The sequence below is a fragment of the Sorex fumeus genome, unplaced genomic scaffold, assembly GCF_029834395.1.
Source record: "Sorex fumeus unplaced genomic scaffold, SorFum_2.1 ptg000072l, whole genome shotgun sequence".
NCBI classification, from domain to species: domain Eukaryota; kingdom Metazoa; phylum Chordata; class Mammalia; order Eulipotyphla; family Soricidae; genus Sorex; species Sorex fumeus.
In genome coordinates this window covers 49,357,774-49,377,526 of record NW_026606129.1, presented here as the reverse complement: position 1 = coordinate 49,377,526, position 19,753 = coordinate 49,357,774, and the positions used below count along the sequence as shown (strand labels likewise).

At 41.1% G+C, this 19,753-nt stretch overlaps 1 protein-coding gene across 1 annotated transcript; it reads right to left on the bottom strand.

Annotated features, from left to right (window-relative positions):
- Window positions 1-15,522: 15,522 nt before the first annotated feature.
- Window positions 15,523-16,470, bottom strand: LOC130037759 (vomeronasal type-1 receptor 3-like). The gene has a single exon (XM_056129686.1). The coding sequence runs from the start codon at window positions 16,468-16,470 to the stop codon at window positions 15,523-15,525; it is 948 nt and encodes a 315-aa protein (XP_055985661.1).
- Between the last annotated feature and the right edge of the window lie 3,283 nt (window positions 16,471-19,753).

Genomic DNA, 19,753 nt, shown 5'->3' with positions numbered 1-19,753 from the left:
CTTCTTTAACATGACCAGACTATTAATTCCTCCATATACTTAAATATGTAATACACATTTCTTCAATGCCTGCTATATATATATAACACATATATAAACCATATATGTATCTCCCGGCTGGAGCGATAGCACAGCAGTAGGGCGTTTGCCTTACAAGCGGCCAACATGACCGACCCGAGTTCGATTCCTCTGCTCCTCTCGGAGAGCCCCGCAAGCTACCGAGAGTATCTTGCTCGCACAGCAGAGCCTGGCAAGCTACCTGTGACGTATTCGATATGCCAAACACAGTAACAACAAGTCTCATGATGGAGACGTTACTGGGCCCGCTCGAGCAAATCGATGAACAACGGGAGGACCGTGGCCGTGATGTATCTCCATGTCCCAATCAGTAAGACACAAATAAATACTCATTTAGAACTTTAGGCAAGAAGGAGCTCTGAAAGCAAGAGGAAAATAATTTTTTGGAAGCAGAAGGAATCAGAGTCATTTGTTACTGCGTGGTTTAACTTTTCTGCCAGGTACCAGCTGAGTTAAAGCCATTTTTACAACACTATCAATTTATCTTATTTAATGTTCACAAGGGCTGGAGTGATAGCACAGTGAGTAGTGCATTTGCTTTGCACGGGTCCAACCCGGGTTTGATTCCTCCGTCCCTCTCTGAGAGCCTGGCTAGCTATCAAGAGTATCACCCACTCAGCAGAGCCTGGCAAGCTCCCTGTAGCACATTCGATATGCCAAAAAAAGTAACAACAAATCTCACAATGGAGACGTTATTGGTGCCCGCTCAAGCAAATCGATGAACAACAGGAGGACAGTGCTACAGAATGTTCACAAAAACATTCCAATTAGCAATAGTAGAAGGTACATTCTTCTCAAGGGCACATGAAGCATGAAGCAGTTTTACTAAAATGAACCGTGGACTATTATATAAAACAATTCTCAATAAAGTTAAAAGAATTCAAATCAGGAGTTTGGGAGAAAACTCAATGGGCAGGGCATTTTGCATGCAGGAGCCTGGGTTCAATCTCCAGTACACCATGGTCCCATAAGCACTGGTAGGTGGGGTCTAACCCACATCACAGTGTTTAAATCATACAGAGCACATTTTTCTGGATATTTTTGTTTTTATTTTGGGTCACAACTTGCTAAGGTCTTCCTGCTGGTTCTGTGTTCAGGCAACAGTCCTTGTGGGAGCTAGGACTGTATGTGGTGCTAGGGTTTGAACCTGAGTCAGTCTCATGCAAGGCAAGTGCTTTGCCTGCTGTACTATCTCTCCCGCTCCACAAAGGACATTTTCGTTTCCTTTTTTTTTTTTTTGAATCACACCAGGCTGTGCTCAGGGCTCCCTCCTGGCTCTGTGCTCAGGGATCACATCTGGCTGGTTTGAGGAACCATATGGAGCTCAGGAGATCAAACCTGGGTTGGCTGTATGCAAGGCAAGCGCCTACTCACTTTACTCTCTAGCACAAAGTGCATTTCTGACTACCCTCGGTTTAAACTAGAAATCAATAAGGGAACTATATCTGCAACATTCTAGAAAGCAAAATAAGAAGTGTTGGGGAAGAAAGTTTGGAACTATGGATTGAGGAAGAAATAGCAAAAGGAATCAGAAATTATATGGACTTAATAAAATAAAGACAACTATGGTAGGCTAAAATATGACCCTACCCCAAAAGGATACTCACAGCCTGTGATAATTTCATTATCTCATTTGGAAAAAGGATCTTATAAATATATTGATTAGAGATGTTTAGACTTTGTTATTATCTTAATTATCCATCTGGGTCCTTATATTAGCAAATTATCAAAAGATGGATGAATGTGCAACTGAAATTTGTCTTAGATCTGCACATGTATTTTAACAGCCACCACGACGAATCACCACCATCCTGTTATTCGTCGATTGCCTCGAGCAGGCCCCAGTAACGTCTCTTTCATCCTAGCCCTGAGATTATATTCAAGGCTCTTTAGGAGAATGAGACCCATCATTGTTACTGGTATTTGGCATATTGGGTAAACCACGGGGAGTTTGCCAGACTCTGCCGAATAAGATCATTAAACAAAACCAGTTGTATTTCTTTATACTCACAATCACAAAATTCACAAATCATCCTGTTATTCATCGATTGCCTCGAGCAGGCCCCAGTAACGTCTCCTTCATCCTAGCCCTGAGATTATATTCAAGGCTCTGTAGGAGAATGAGACCCATCATTGTTACTGGTATTTGGCATATTGGGTACGCCAAGGGGAGTTTGCCAGACTCTGCCCTGTGGGCAGGCTACATTCGGTAACCTGTCAGTTTGTCCAAAGTAGGAATGAGATAATAAGATGTCATAATAAGATGTCGCACGGCGCAAATGCGGCCGCACAGTTCCGGGGTCTGGTTTTTATAGTCTCTGAGTCTTGGCCGCTGATGGGATTACACGGCGCCAGGGGGCCAGTTGGTGGGTGTGACCCCCGCCTACTGGAATTTGGAGGATCTGGGTGGAGGATGCTCGGCCCAAATCCGAGTAGGCTTGGAGATCTCGGCCCCGGAACCCGCGTGACTTTGTCCCTCTGCCAGTACCTTCATGTGTGCGGAGAGTGGTCTCAGCATGGTGGTGGCTGGTCCTGGAGGTCTTTGGCTGCCGGAGTCCTGGTAGGGGCAGGGAGGAAAGCTCAACCCGCTCCCCTCCAAGGGGTCCCGGTGAGCGAGGACAGTCAGGCGCAGGGGCAGAAGACTGCACTCTTCTCTTCCAGGATCTGGTTTTCATAGTCTCTGAGTCTTGGCCGCTGATGGGATTCTTTATACTAAGAATGAATAATCTGAAAAGGAAATTAGGAACATATTTAAATTTACTAAAGGCCTGTTTATAACATTTCCTTTCATCCAGTATACTGTGTCCAGTTAAAAAGAAACAAATTATAAAATGTATTAACACAACTTGTACTGATAGATTATCAGAGGCACAGTCAAATATGGCAAAGATATTTTTAATTATTAGCCTGGTAATTGAAACAACTAAGATTAAAAAGTCATCAATGGGGGCTGGAGCAATAGCACAGCGGGTAGGGCGTTTGCCTTGCACGCGGCCGACCCAGGTTCGATTCCCAGCATCCCATATGGTCCCCTGAGCACCGCCAGGAGTAATTCCTGAGTGAATGAGCCAGGAGTAGCCCCTGTGCATCGCTGGGTGTGACCCAAAAACCAAAAAAAAAAAAGTCATCAATGGAGAAAGTAGAAAGCATACAAGAACACATAAGTAGGTTAGAAAAATAGAGGGGAATTTTTTTTTTTTTTGCTTTTTGGGTCACACCCAAAAAATGATACTCAGGGGTTACTCCTGGCTCTGCATTCAGGAATTACTCCTGGTGGTGCTCGGGGGACTATAACGGAATGTTGGGGATCGAACTTGGGTTAGCTGCGTGCAAGGCAAACGCTCTACCTGCTGTTGCTCCAGCCCCAGGGGGGAATTTTGAAGAAAATAAAAACAATAACTTGAGGTAAAAGATGCTGTAACAGAAATAAAGAATATACTAATAAACTGGAAATCCTTGAGAAAAAAAGAGATTCTTTGAGGTCGAGTAACTAGTACAGCAGGTGAAGCATTGTTTTTCTTGCAAGCAGTCATTCTGACACCTGACATGGTTCCCAAAGCGCTGCCAGGGGTAACCCCTGGGCACAGAACCCAGAGAATATCGTCATAAAAATGTTCAAAAAATATAAATCACAAATACTGAAGAAAAAGCACAGAATATACAAAAACTGTGGGAACAAGGACAACAACTGTATTCTATGTGTATTAGGGATGCCAAAAGATCAGAAAAAGCAATAATGATAGAGAATTTTCCTCATGTGAATACTAGACATCAAAGCATAGATCCAGGAATCTCAGGCACTCTGAAAAATATGGATGATCAACAAACAACCCTCCCCCATATACGTAGTCATATAAGTTCAAGCTCCAGGAAATCAAAGATAAAGAAAGTAGTCTAAACATCATAGGGGTTGGGGAACAGTTTACCCATAATGGAGCAAAGAAAAAAAAGGAATTATATCTGACTTTTCAGAAAATCCATAGTCAAAAAGAGCTTGAAGTGAACTACTTAAAATCTTGGAGGAAAAAACCTCTAACATCAAATCTATATGGCTAAATCCAGTAGAATTTGCAGCGTTGTCCACCATTCAGCAGGGTTGGTCACAGAAAATGGACAAACACTTAAGGAGACAGATAAATACACATGGACTTTCCAAGATTTAGGGTCACCTGGGCAGCCACCACAAGTCTCACAGCTGGCTATTTGTTCAATACAATATCTCTTCCCAATCTTTCCCCAAGGCTTCCAACAAGTGCACCGTTGTGAGAGACAGTACAGTTAGTATATCCACATTCAGTAGGCACAAGAAGAGCAGAGGCGGGGGTAATCTACATAACTATCAAAAGGCACCCTCGAAATATAAAGTCCTCGGGCTGGATATGGTACAGTGGGTAAGGCACTTGCCTTGCACATAGCCTATCTGGTCTGTATTTGATACCCTGCATCCCATATGGTCCCCTAAGTACCACCAGGAGTGATCCCTCAGCGCAGAGGATCAGCCAGGAGTAACCCCTAAGCATCACTGGGTCCCCCCCCCACCCCGCCAATTTTCTTTTAAGTATAAAGTCCTCACAGTTTCCTATTCTATTTTAGTCCATGTAGTTCCGACATCTATAAAGGATCCTAAAAACTTACTCTATACTTGTTTGGAGCATTTTTGCAGTCTACAGATATTTGTTATCTATTCTTTCTGCAACAGTATCCTCTCCTTGGTACAGTTTTGCAAACCTTCTGCATTCTAAGACCTAATTTATTTTACATTGGGGCATATCCCTATCCTTGGGGTTTTTTAGGAGGACAAATTCTCACATCTATATCCAGCAAAATTAACTTTTAAAAATGAATGAGAGGGGCTGGAGCAATAGCACAACAGGTAGGGCGTTTGCCCTGCACGTGGCCGATCCGGGTTCGATTCCCAGCATCCCATATGGTCCCCTGAGCACCACCAGGGGTAATTCCTGAGTGCAGAGCCAGGAGTAACCCCTGTGCATTGCTGGGTGTGAATAAAAAAAAAAAGCAAAAAAAAAGAATGAGAAATAAAGACTTTCTCAGACAAACTTGAGAATATTTCCATCAGTTAGCTAAAGCAGACAAATAATTATTTTTTAGATTTTTATTAGTGAAACACCACGAGGTACAGTTGTAGACTTACAAATTTTTGTGCTTGGGTTTCAGTTATACAATGATCAAATACCCATCCCTCCACCAGTGCCCATTCTCCACCACCACGGATCCCAGTATCCCTCACACCCCCCACCCCCTCATCCCACCCTGCCTCTGTGGCAGGGCATTCCCCTTTGTTCTCTCTCTCCTTTTGGGTGCTGTGGTTTGCAAAAGAGGCATTAAGTGACAATCTTGTTCGGAGCAGACAGATAATTTTTAAAATTTAATAAGAAAATGAGCAATCTAAGAGTCAGAGAGATAATGCAAGATTAAGGCACTTGTCTTGCATTCAGCCAACATAGATGGTCCTGGAACCACATACGGTGACCTAAGGACTGTTGCATGTACTGAGTGTGGTGGGTTGTATGTTGTGTTGCGTGTGTTGTTTTTGTTGTATGTCAGGTGTCTTATGTTGCATGTGCTATTTGTGTTGTGTGTTGTTTTGTGTATTGTCTAGTTGTTGTGTGTGCTGTATGTTGTGTACATTGTTTTTGCTGTGTACTGTGTTGTGTGTGTTGTTAGTGGCATGTATTGTGTGCCTTTTTTATATTGTGTGTATTGTGTTATGTGTTGCTTTGTATTGTGTTGCTGTATGCTGTGTATTCTTTTTTATTTTTTTGCTTTTTTTGTGTGGGGGGTCACACCCGGTGATGTACAGGAGTTACTCCTGGTTCATGCACTCAGGAATCACTCCTGGTGGTGCTCGGGGGACCATATGGGATGCTGGGAATTGAACCTGGGTCAGCTGTGTGCAAGGCAAACACCCTACCCACTGTGCTATTGCTCCAGCCCCATATGCTGTATATTCTTGAGTGTGGTTGTTCTGTTGTTGCATTGTGGTTTTTGTTTGTGTTGTGTTTTGTTGTATATTTGAATATTGTTGTGTTGTGTAGTTGTATTATTGTGTGATTGTATCCTGTTCTGTAGCTATGTACTGTATATTGTTGTTGTTTTGTGCTATTGTGTAGTTGTGCTGCGTATCTTTGTAGTTATATGTTATAGTGTGGTTATGTGTAGAAATCCCTCTCGAGCCCAGGCTATATAAGCCCCTCAAGCGCGGGAATTACACGTGTAAGGATATTCGTGGGCTCTCCGGGAGGCTCTGCCTTGCCGCCCGTGTTCGGTGCTCTTGAGCTGCTTCTCCACCCAGGACGGCTATTGCCTTAGACCGATGAAGGAAAAATGAGGGCCACGCTGGTTGCTGATTAGTTGCCATTTATTCAATCTCTCATCTCTCCCAGCTCTCTCCAACACCCCCTCTCTCTGTCTGTCTCTCTCTAACCACGCAATTCTTTCTTCCTACTATATCTGTCCCCTCTATATCTCTCGCTGCTGTCTCTCCCTCTTCTCTCCTTCTTCTTCAATCCCCTCTCCTTCAATCAGTCCCCCCGCCCCCGCAGCAACCTTCAATCAACCAATCCATCCCATTTCTCCCCGAAGCTGCTCTTTTTAATCCTCTCACCATGCCTTCCCAAGCACGCCTCCCCAAGGAAGCGTGATCAAAAATGTTTTTCCAGACTTCCTGACCATCAGCAGCCCACAAGGGCAAAACAGCCCTTAAGGTGTGTTTCTCCTCTCTTTAGACCTGCAACTTAATTAGCATCTTTAATTCTCCTTCCTAATAGTTACCATTCTGTATGGACACAGTAATAGACACTTTTAGGCTTGTAGGGTGACTCCTGGGGACATCTCACCACAAACTAATGACTACAGAGCTCAGGCAGGATCAATCATTCCTAACCCCAGCAGGGTCCAAATCTAGTTGTTGCTTTTGAATAATGACAGAATTTGTCCATGACCAAGGTCTTAACTAAGAGTTAAGTGTTAGGGCACTTTGGTCAGGCCTATTTCGATGCCAGGGTAGCTCATAGCTTACCGCTTGCCCTGGATCCATCCAGTCCCTTGTCGGGACTCTGCTTTTGGGGATCTAGGAAGTAAGGGCAACTGAGGCTTAAGTCGAGAGAGGAGATGTCCAGGAGGTAATATGATTTGGAGTCAATCAACTCCCAAGGCACAGGCTTGTCTTTTTAACTGTCATCCTGTATCCATACAAAAAGCAATTGCTCTGAAATAGCTAACCATGTGAAGGACATTGAGAAGAGAAAGACAATATTTACAAGTCAGAGTCTGATCAAGAGACAAAGGTAATTGACAGGTTGGAGGGCAATCAACAAACACAAGCTCCCAGTGGCCAGGGTGGAAGGGCAAAACAACGTTATCCTACAGTTATGTAGTGTGTTGTTGTTGTATAGTTGTTTTGTTGCGTAGCTGTTATTGTGTTTTTTGTTGTGTAGTTGGATGTGGCTATGCTGTATACATTGTGTATGTTGTATAATTGTGTGTTTCTGTGCTGTGTAGTCTGCAATGCATGTAGTCATATAATTGTGTGCTGTGTTGATGTGTAGTGTGTTTTGTGTAGTTTTGTGTTGTACAATTCTGTGCTATTTTGTAGTTGTGCAGTGTATAGTGTGGTGGTGTTGCATTATGTATTGTTGTATAGTGTTGTATGTAGTTGTGTGTCATATAGTGTTGTTGGCTGTAGTGCATAGTTATGTGTTGTGTAGTTGTGCTGTGTGTCAATGCGTGTTATATGGTTGTGTGGTTGATAATTTTGTGCAGAGGTACTATGTTGCTGAAGTTACGCCTCTATTTGTAAAACTGCCTAATTTCCAATCCAAATGGTTTAGAAGACCTGTAAGATAAAGTCCTGCAGCTATTTTGTGTACAGCTTGATTATTGCTTAGCTTTTGAGTTTTAGTTCTGCAGCCTTTTCTGGATAGCACAGGTTCTGAGGCTCAAGAACTTCAGGTTGTTAAAGCATTTTATTTTTTCTAATAAGATAATTTGAAAATTTCAATTTATCGGCTCAGTAGCCTGTTTAGAAAACTTCTACTTGGGGCTGGAGCGATAGCACAGCGGGTAGGGCGTTTGCCTTGCACGCAGCCAACATGGCCAACACAGGTTCGATTCCCAGCATCCCATATGGTCCCCCGAGCACCGCCAGGAGCAATTCCTGAGTGCATGAGCCAGGAGTAACCCCTGAGCATTGCCGGGTGTGACCCAAAAACCAAAAAAAAAAAAAAAGAAAACTTCTACTTATTCTTAGTCCAAGAAGGCCATAGTATATAAAGCACCTAGCCTGTTGAGTTACACATCACTCTGATTTCTAGTGATTATGCAGCTTGCCCAGTTTGTTAACTGACTAGTCCAGTTCTGTACCTGAGAATTTCTACTTCTGATTTCAACCTGGCTTTAACATTCCAGTGTTCCACAACGACAGATGAACTGACTACAAACATAGAGTGGTGGCCACTACACATACACCATGCACACACGTACACACAGTCAATAGTCAATCAACTGATTTGCCCCAGGTGTTATTCTGACCCATCAAGAGTGGGAAGGTACTGATGTGGGCCTGAAAAAGAGACAGTTCCCAGGACAAAAATAGCCCTATGACACGATTGGGATTTTGGCCCGCATTTCCCAAACTTGCACAGCAGACTCTGTTCCAAGTCTATTTTACATGAAAATGAGTTAAAAAGTGCTTTTATTGATATAAAATTAATAAGTTAAATTACGGTCAAGTTGTAAATCTGAGACAGTGAGGTGTTACTATAACCAGTTCTCCTACTCTGAGGGAGGGAATTAATGTTTTTTAGCAGATATAGGGAGAGGTATTGCGGCTGCTAGAGAGATAGTAAAAACAGTGTCAGGGATTTCTAATGCTTGGGGCTTACTCCTGGCAGGTTCTGGAGTATGGGGATTCAACCCATGTCACTGCATGCAAGGCAAGCACCTACCTGCTGTAGGTGCCCCACCCGACCTCCAATATATTTTAACATGAACTTTTTGTATGAGTCATCAAGAGCTTGTAGATTGACTAAAATTAGGTAAACAAACTAGGGACTTAATTTTATAATTAGTAATGTGTCATCGTTCAGGAAGAACTAGACTTAACTTGATATAAAACACACGCACACACACACACACACACACATATCATGATTTCCTTTCCTGCCCAGGGCTGTTTTCTTCTCCTTTGTCACACTTTGTATGTCATGGGCCTGTTGGTAAGAAATTTTCTATTTCAAGTTCTGTGGAGGAGGACACATAATTGTCCCTGACAAATTGAGTCTGTTTTGAAATAATGAAGTGAATCGGTACTTGTGATGAACACTCCACTGGATGGATCTGGAGGCAGCACTGTAAGGGAGGGGTCACCACTGAGCCTCAGAGGGGCTCCCCAGAGAGAAACATGGGATGGGTCAGCAGATTTTTGGGAGAGAAGCATCTGTCACAAAAGAAAGGCTGTGAGGGTCTGAACTTCCACAGACAAGGCCTGTGTGCTCAGCCCAGCCTATGAGGAGGTTGGGCTCAGACTTGCTCTTCCACCAGAAAGCCGGGTGCACAGTTCCCAGTGGCACCTGGGAGCACAGGGGCTGTCCTGTGCTGAAAGATGGTCCTGCTGGACAAATAGGGTCCCTAGTCAGCAGATTCCCACCCTGAGATGTGAAATCCAATGATGCCACACAGATTTGAGGAGACATGAAGATGATAGTGGAAACTTCCTCGAGAATCCTGATGTTCATCAGCAACTAGGCTATGCCTGGCCCTGCATTTTCAGCGTGAAGAAAGTGTGGCTGAAGGGCCAGAGAGATAGTATAGTGGGTAGGGTGCCTGTCTAACACATGACTGATTCAGATTCCATCCCCTTGCATCCCATATGGTCCCCCAAACACTGCAGGAGTGATTCCTGAGTGCAGAGCCAGAGTAAACCCTGAATATTGCCACGTGTGGCCCCAAAACAAACACCACCACCAAAACAGTGTGGCTAAAGACATAAAAAACCTGTGTTCCTCAGTTTTTTTCCCTGACCATAGTCCCCTCCTGAACTTGTTTCCTTCCTGTGGTTCCACTGTCTTACTGTTTGGCTCACTAGTCTCATGCCGTGACTCCCAGTTACATGATTTTCACCTGCGGTTCCCTTGGAACATCATGAGGACTCACAGAGAGTCTATGGTCCACAGCTGAGAAAGGCAAAATAAATGAACACCAACTGCAGTTAGAAGGGTGCCCTCAGCTGTGTGCATTCTGTCCAGCAAGGATCAAGACTAGGTGGGATATGCAGAAGACAAACATTTTTTCTAGCCCTAATAGCAATGAATTAATTAGTGTTGCACCATATCCTCATCGCCATTAAATGTTGACGTTGTTTTGTTGTTGCTTTTCTAGTTTGGTGGTGCTGGGGATCAAATCCACATCTCTTGGTAAAAAGTCGGTTTTGGAATTATGTTCATGGAAACTACGAGTAACATACTGTAAATCACAGAACCTTAATTTAAAAAATTAATTTTTTAAAAAGCCCATGTCTCTTGTATATAACACATATGTATATATATATATGCTTTACATTTGAATCACATTCCTGCCCTTTACATTATTTTTGATCTTTCAAATAAGTGTGTTCTGGTATTTTGTGTTTTAATTTGTAATTCTCTAACACAATAGGTTGTTGACCATCTTTTACTTATTTTGTTATCTGTATATCATTTTTGTGTGTGTGAGTGTGCTTTTTGAGTCACACCAAGTGATGCTCAGGGGTTGTTCCTGGCTCTTCACTCAGGAAATTCTCCTGGTGGTGCTCTGGGGGAACCATGTGGGATGCTGGGAATTGAACCCGTGTTGGCTGCTTGCAAGGCAAATGCCCTACCCGCAGTGCTATCACTCCAGTCCCTGTATATCACTTTGTGAGTGTGGTTTCTGCTCAGATCTGTTGACATTTTGTAAAAGTGGGTCTTTACAACATACACAACACACCAACAGACACAACATGCAACACACACAATGACATAGCATACAACCAACACACACACAATATGCACCTAACATACAATACATGTCAAATATACAACACAGAAGACACAACAAATACAGCACAAAACAAAACACACTATACAGATAATGCATGATGCACAACAAACACACACAATAAACTGAACAGACAACACACCACAATAAACATACCACAGACAAACACAACAAGCAACATGCAATCACAAGACATACAACATTACAGAGCACACAAAATACAATGCACAATTCACACAACACATCAAATAGACATATATACACAATACACTTAGCACACAATACACACAACATAAAACACACACACAATTAAATACACACATCAAACACAACAAAGCACCCATGCATCACACATGACACAACACAATGCATACAACACACAATATGCCACACATACCACACAATACAGCACATTAAAAATAACCCACAAAAAAATGACATGCAAAAAAGTACGACATACAGCTCACAAGACACAAAACACTGTAATGCACAAAAATAACACATGCAACAGTGCTCAGGAAACATATTGGTGCTGCGGACATATCTGAGTTGACTGAAAACAAGGCAAGCACCTTAATCTCCATATTATCTCTTTGCCTCATAGGTTGTATGTTTCCATATTGAATTTTAAGATTTGTATATTTCAAATAACTAAAAAAGATATTCTCAAGTTTTGTCTAAGAAAGCCCTTATTTCTCCTCTCTCCTTTATTTTTTAAAGCTAATTTTGCAGGGTAAAGATTTTATGTTAAAGGTTTTATTCCCCAACACTTTAAATAGTCACTTCATTTCTTCTTGCTTGTGTAGTTTCTGAAAAGTCAGATATAATCCCTTTCTTTTCTTTGCTCCTTTATGAGCAAGCTGCTCCCTAACCCCTGTCTCTACCGTTTTCAAACTGTATTCTTTGATTTTTCTGTAGCTTGAAATTATATTACTATATGCATGTGTGTGTGTGTGTGTGTGCGGAGGGGGTTGTTCTTGTTTATTGTCCATTCTTTTCAGATTGCCCTGAGATTCCTGGATCTATGCTTTGGAGTCTGACATTAACATGGGAGAAATTCTCAATCATTATTGTTTCTTTTTTTCTCTCCTCCATCTTAAGGCATCACTAGTGCACATAGAATACACCTGTTGTCATTGATTCCACTGTCACTGTCACTCTCCTCCCTAACTGCTCAAGCGGACCCAGTAACATTGTGAGACTTGTTGTTACTGTGTTCGGCATATCGAATACGTCAGGAGTAGCTTGCCAGGCTTTGCGGACGAGATACTCTGGGTAGCTTGCCTGGCTCTCTGAGAGGGGCGGAGGAGTCGAACTTGGGTTGGCCAGGTCGGCTGCGTGCAAGGCAAATGCCCTACCGCTGTGCTATCACTTCAGCCCATTGATTCCACAGTTTTTGAATATATTGTTCTGTGTTTTTTCTTTGGTACTTTTTCTTTGCTTTTTATTATTTAAATATTTGGAGATACTCTCAAGCTCAGAGATTTTTGTTTGTTTCTTTTTGGGGTCATGCCTGGTTATACTCTGGGTTCTGTACCCAGAAATTGCCCCTCGCTGTGTTCTGGGAACCATCTGAGGTGTCTGGATGGCCACTTGCCAGGGAAATGCCCTACCTACAGTACTATCTCAGAGACTCTTTTTTTTCTCCACCATTTCCAATTATAAAACTATTATACTAATTCTGCTACTGTATCTTTTATCTCACATCACATTTTTGTCTTATCCTCAAAATTCCAACATCCTACATATGTGTTTTTACATGCTTTCTACTTCCTACATTAGTCCTGATGACATTTTAATCTTAGTTGTTTCAATTACCAGTCTAATAATTAAAACATCCCTGCCATATTTGACAGTGCTTCTAATCATCTGTCAGTTCAATTTGCATTTTTTGCTTTTTAATGTTTTTTATAGTTTGCTTCTTTCTAACTGGACACAGTGTACTGGATAAAAGGAAATGTTATAAGTAGGCCTTTTGGGGCGAGTGATAGTACAATAGATAGGGCATTTGCCAGTGGGTGGGGCATTTGCCTTGCATGTTGCCAACCCGGGTTCAATCGCCTGCATCCCTTATGATCTCCTGAGCACCAACAGAGTAGTTCCTGAGTGCAAAGCAAGGAGTAATCATTGAGCATCACTGGGTGTGGCCTAAAACCAAAAAAAAAAATAAATAGGTTTTTAGTAAACTTAAGTTTGTTCTTATTTTCCACTTCAGATTGTTCATTCATAGTATAAAGAAAGACAAATGGTTCTATTTATTGATCTTATATCTAACACATGGCTATTAAAATACATGTGCAGAATTAAGACAAATTTCAGTTGCACATTCATCCATCTTTTAAAAAAATTTTTCATTAGTGAAACACCATGAGGTACAGTTGTAGACTTACAAATTTTTGTGCTTGGGTTTCAGTTATACAATGATTGAGTACCCATCCCTCCACTAGTGCCCATTCTCCACCATCACTGATCCCAGTATCCCTCCCACCCTCTTCCCCCCATCCCACTCTGCCTCTGTGGCAGGGCATTCCTTTTTGTTCTCTCTCTCCTTTTGGGTGCTGTGGTTTGCAATAGAGGCATTGACTGGCAATCTTGTTCATAAGAAAGGGCCATATCAATTTTGTCCGTAGCACTATAGCACTGTCCTCCCCTTGTTCATCGATTTGCTCAAGTGGGCACCAATAACATCTCACAACAAATTGTGAGACTTGTTGTTACTATTTTTGGCATACCGAATACACCACGAGGAGCTTGCCAAGCTCTGCCATGCGGACGAGATACTCTCAGTAGCTTGCCGGGCTCTCCAAGAGGGGCGGAGGAATCAAACCAAGATCCGCTGCGTGCAAGGCAACGCCCTACCTGCTGTGCTATCGCTTCAGACCCCATTAATCCATCTTAAAATAATTTGCAAATACAAGGGCCCAGCTGGATAATTAAGATAATATCAAAATCTAAATATCTCTAATCAATATATCTACAAGATACTTTTTCCAAATGAGATAACACTTAGAGATTCCCAGGATTAGGCTATGAGTTTTCTTTTAGGGTGGGATTATTTTTCGGCCTACCATAGTTGTCTTTATTTTCATTAAGTCCATATAATTTCTGATTCCTTTTATTATTTCTTCCTCAACAAATCATTCCAAAATTTCTTCAACACTTCTTATTTTGCTTTCTAGGAATGTTGCAGATATAGTTCCCTTATTGATTTATAGATTTTATTTTATTTTTTTTTTGCTTTTTGGGTCACACCTGGTGATGCACTGGTTTACTCCTGATTCATGCACTCAGGAATTACCCCTGGCAGTGCTCAGGGGACCTTATGGGATGCTGGGAATCAAACCTGGGTTGGTTGTGTGCAAAGCAAATTGCCCTACCCTCTGTGCTATCACTCCAGCCCCTGATTTCTAGTTTAAATCAAGTGTGGTCAGAAATACACTTTGGGCTAGAGAGTAGTGAGTACGTGCTTTCCTTGTATGCAGCCAACCCAAGTTTGATCTCCTGAACTCCAAATGGTTCCCCAAACTGGCCAGATATGATCCCTGAGCACAAAGCCAGGAGATAGCCCTGAGCACAGCTTGGTGTGACAAAAACAAAAAAGAAAAGAAAATGTGCTTTGTGGGGCTGAAGAGATAGTACAGCAGGCAAAGCATGTGCTTTGCATGAGGCTGACTAAGGTTCAAACCCTGGCACCACATATGTTCTTAAAGCCCACAAGTACTGATACCGGAATGCAGAACCATCAGAAAGCTCTTAGCATTGTCAAGTGTGACCCAAAACCAAAACAAAAATACTTGGGAAATCGTGCTCTGTATGATTTAAACACTGTGGTAGGGTTTAGACCCCACCTGCCAGTGCTTAGGACCATGATGTCCTGGAGATTGAACCCAGACTCCTGCATGCAAAATGTGTGGCCCTGACCATTGAGTTTTCTCCCAAACTCCTGACTGGAATTCTTTTTAAGTTTATTGAGAACTGTTTTATATAATCCGTCTATAGTTCATTTTAGTAAAACTGCTTCAGGTACCCTTGAAAAGAATGTACCTTATACTATTGCTAATTGGAATATTTTTGTGAACATCAATCAAGTAAATTAACTAGATAGTATTGTAAAAATGTCTTTAACTCTGCTGGTACCTGGCAGAGCAGTTAAACATGCAGTAATAAGTGACTCTGATTCCTTCTGCTTCCAAAAAATATTTTTTCTCTCTGCCTTCAGAACCCCTTCTAGTCTAAAGCTCTAAATGAGTATTTATATGTGTCTCACTGATTGGGACATGGGTATATATATATGTATATATATGTATATATATAGTTATATATATTATATATATATATAACAGGCATTGAAGAAATGTGTATTAAGTATAAGTCTATGGAGGAATTAATAGACTGATCGCATTAAAGAAGTCAACAGATTCTTGTGGACTTGTGACTTATGTGAAATCTATGAAATATTTGGTTTCTCTCACACAAAATAACAAGAAGCCTAGAAATATGGCTATGGCTACAGATGAGCATGAAAGGGCTGATAGTCGAGAAACATGCATCCAGGAATATATTTATGTCCAAAATCCACCATTCAGGAACAATAAGGAAAGTGACACAGGTAGAAGAAATGGAAGAAAGTGTGAAAAAAAAGACAAAGGTGCATCCAAGAATCAGAACACTCTGGGTAGCCTTTGTCTCTGGAGAGAGACTGGAATTGTGTCTGTAGTTGCGAATATACTTGACTTGCTGTTTGTGCCTGTGGAGAAAAAGCACCAAGGATCCACTGGTCCACATCAGGAAGCACAAGCAAATCACATCAATGGAGCCATGAAACAAGGCATGGTATATAGAATTGAGAGTAGCATAATCAGCACTGCAGTATATGAAATGGTTCTGAGTGGTGTTTCTTGAGGCAAACAGTTTCAAAGGAACCAATATGTTTCCCAGAAGATGCAGTACCCAGATCAAGAAACAGAAATGCTCAATATATTTTGGGGCTCTGACTTTGAGTTTAGTCCACCTGAACTTACTGGGAATAACTGTCATGGCCTGGAAAACACTCAGGAGGCAAGTGGAAGAGAGAGATACTTCCCGGGCCACTCTGTGAACATAAAACAAAAATTTACATCCATGATCATCTAGAAAATCGTTCCTCCCAAAAGATGTCATTATTTGAGGGATTCCCTTAGAGAGAAGGACCAAGCAGTTGGCTAGGCATAAATGTTTGAGTATGTGGTCTGAGAGTCGCAACTTGAGTCCAGTGCAGAAAACCAAGCAATACAGGACAAAGAAGGAGGAATTCCCCAGCATTCCAACACCAGTCTGGGACAAGAAGATAATCCCCACTGTCAAGTGGCGAGAACCCATCCTGTCAGTGGTTGAGAATGGCAATTTTATTCATATTCAGAATTAGCTTTAGAGAAAACAAAAGATCAAAGTTAGTTACATTGTAAGTGAAATCCAATGCTGATACATTCTAGAAACTTTAAGAATAATATACTGTTAAATACCACATATTCTAGCCACACCAACTTTTTCTCATGGGCAAAGTTTTATCAGCCTGTTTATACACATACATTTTAAAATTATTTTCTCATGAATACATATTACACATACATAGACACAATCACAGAAAACATATTCTTACACAAATGTAAATAATACTCAGTAAATTTTACATAGCTTCATAAAATGATCATTTTTAACATTTCAATCATTTTTTTTCTTTCCTCGATTGCTTTTATTTTTTTTTAAATTTTATTAGTGAGACACCATGAGGTACAGTTGTAGACTTACAAATTTTTGTGCTTGGGTTTCAGTTATACAATGATCAAATACCCATCCCTCCACCAGTGCCCATTTCCCACCATCATGGATCCCAGTATCCCACCGATTTCAATCTTTTTTTTTTTTTGCTTTTTGGGTCACACCTGGCGATGCACAAGGGTTACTCCTGGCTCTGCACTCAGGAATTACTCCTGGCGGTGCTCAGGGGACCATATGGGATGCTGGGAATCGAACCCGGGTCGGCCGCGTGCAAGGCAAACGCCCTACCCGCTGTGCTATCTCTCCAGCCCCCCATTTCAATCATTTTTAAGAATTCCAACCATCATGGACTTCCCACCAATCCATTTATTGTAGGTCTAAGTCATTATTTGAAGCACTGCATGCTATTTCATGATATTAAAAATTATTCATCTATTCCACCATTGATGCTTTCTCATATAACAATAATTCTGTAAATATATATTGTTATATGAGAAATATATATTGTTTCTATGAAAATAATGGACATGTAGGGGCCAGAGAGAAAACTAAAATTAACTAATTTAAATGAAAATTGTTAGAATTAGAACCCAACAAAAACATGAGTTGCAGAGTATATATAAATAGAAGAACAGATCTTTATAAAGGACAGCTTAAATGGTTTTGAGATTAAACAAGATTTCTTGCAATTAGGGCTATGCTCTGGGGCTTCAGGAATAAGAAAACAAAGCAAAGCTGAGAGCCCATTCATGGAATTTCTCTTCTAAGCAAAGAGAGCAAGCTGACTGCTCTTGACAGGAGCTGGCTTGTTGGGTCTCCCCTGGAGGACCCTGTGTCAGAGGGTGCACGCAGAAGGCAGCCAGGAACTGTTTTGGTGAGCTAGAGAGCAGAGGAGAGACAGCTCTGAAGATAAGAGGTTGGAAAAGCTGAATCTCAGATGGTGCCAGACATTTTCAGAAGGAGAAAGACACATGGGTAAAGCCCAAACAAAGTCAGAACACACACTTTGCATATCCAGAAGGCAAAATACAGTGCAATCGACTAGATAAGGAATATTTTAGCAAACCAAGAATTTGGCCTCTTAAATGTGTTCATTTTGTTTTGTTTTGTTTTGTTTTGTTTTTTTTGAGGGGCCCACAAAGCTTCGACTATGCCCAAGACTTACTCCTCACTCTGCACTCATGGATCACACCTGTAGCTATTTGGGGGAACCACATGGGGTGCTGGGGATGGAACCTGGCTGGTTCACACTTTCCCTCTTATGAGACCTGTTCTCAGTCAGTATTTCTGACTTTGTTCCATAAGTAAGTGATTTTTATCACAAAGTACTTTCTGAACCACCCAGCCACTGACCTCCTAATTTGCATAGGTGAATGTTATAATTCATTTACTATTAATCTATATAATGTAGAAATTGATGGCGAAACAGAATGTGAACATTAAAAAAATAGCAGTTATGAAAAATATGCATAGAGTTAGTAGTGACAGTAAGCATCTATCAAAGAGGGTTATTTGTATTTCTGAACTTCTACCCTACATGTCACATGTTCAATCAGAGAACAAAATAGTGAAGTTTGCTCTCAAATCAGCTGCACAATGGGAAAAATACATATTTACTGTCTCCTTCTGAGATGCGGAGAAATAAATAAGTAAAAACATCTGAGAAAATGTCATTGAATTCCAGTAATAGGAATATTTTTATCCTTCAACATAATCAGCAAATTACTTATTTGGAAAATATTATGTGTAAAATACCACATTTTTTAAGCTGGCAACACAGGAAGATTTAGGATGCTAAAATTATTTTTTAAAAAGTAATGTCGTGGCTAGAAAGAGAATAAGTGGGTAAGACACTTGCATTGCTGTCACTGACCCCAGTTTAATCCCTGACATCACATGTAGTACTCGAAGCATCATTTTGAGCTCTCCCTGAGACAGAGCCAGGGTGTCTCTAAGCATCACTGAGTGTCCCAAAAACAAATAAGTAAAAAAGAGTCAAAGGAAAATAAAACAAGCAATAAAAGAATAAACAGAATAAAATCTGAAATAGAAAAACTGAAGACTAACAAATTAGAGAATAACATTAAATCAAAGAATGACTTAGCATATAAGCATAGTTTTCAGAAATGACCTTGGTGAAATGTACATGTGACTATAAAACATATATGTTCCTAAAACAAAAATCAGCAGATACTGAAGGCTGAGGTGATAGTAGATTGTTTAAAAGGAAAAAGTACAATGCAGTATAAATATACAAACCCAGATGAAGCCTGAATGAATTGATCACTGTTAGCATTGTCCCTGGACTGTACTAAAAACTGTGGAGAAACTTTCCCTAAAATATATATACTTGTCATCTATATTTTGTCTCTAAGGCTGACAAAAAGAAATTCCTGTGCAAGCAGGACAGTGAGGACCCCTGAATGGGAATGACTCAATGAAGGCTTTTTAATCTTGCACTTGCTTAGACTCTCTTAGAGCTTAGGGAAAATGACAAGGTCAAATTTTGGTGCGTGGTCAGTTAGGGATGATCATAATAGGGACAAATACGAAGGGTACAAAAAACTCAATTTGAGCACTAGTCATGATATCTTTTATATCATCTCTAAATACTTCCTAGTTCACAGTCTCATTTGTTCAAGATGCTTACACTTAATTTCAGGCCTATACATGCTTAACTAAAGAACACACAAATAACGTGGTGTTCTGAGCCTATTGACAGGTAGCCAGATAAATCCCGTTTTCAAAATTTTTTTTCTTTTAAAAATTTTTTACCACTCCTGGTAGTGCTCTGTGCATACTCCTGGCTCTGGACTCAGATCATTCCTGGCAATTCTCTGAAGACCATATGGACCGCTGGCATCAAATCCCGGTCAGTCGTGTG

Excerpts from the sequence above, each read along its gene's own strand:
- LOC130037759 (XM_056129686.1), bottom strand. The coding sequence starts at position 16,470 with ATGGGTTCTCGCCACTTGACAGTGGGGATTATCTTCTTGTCCCAGACT.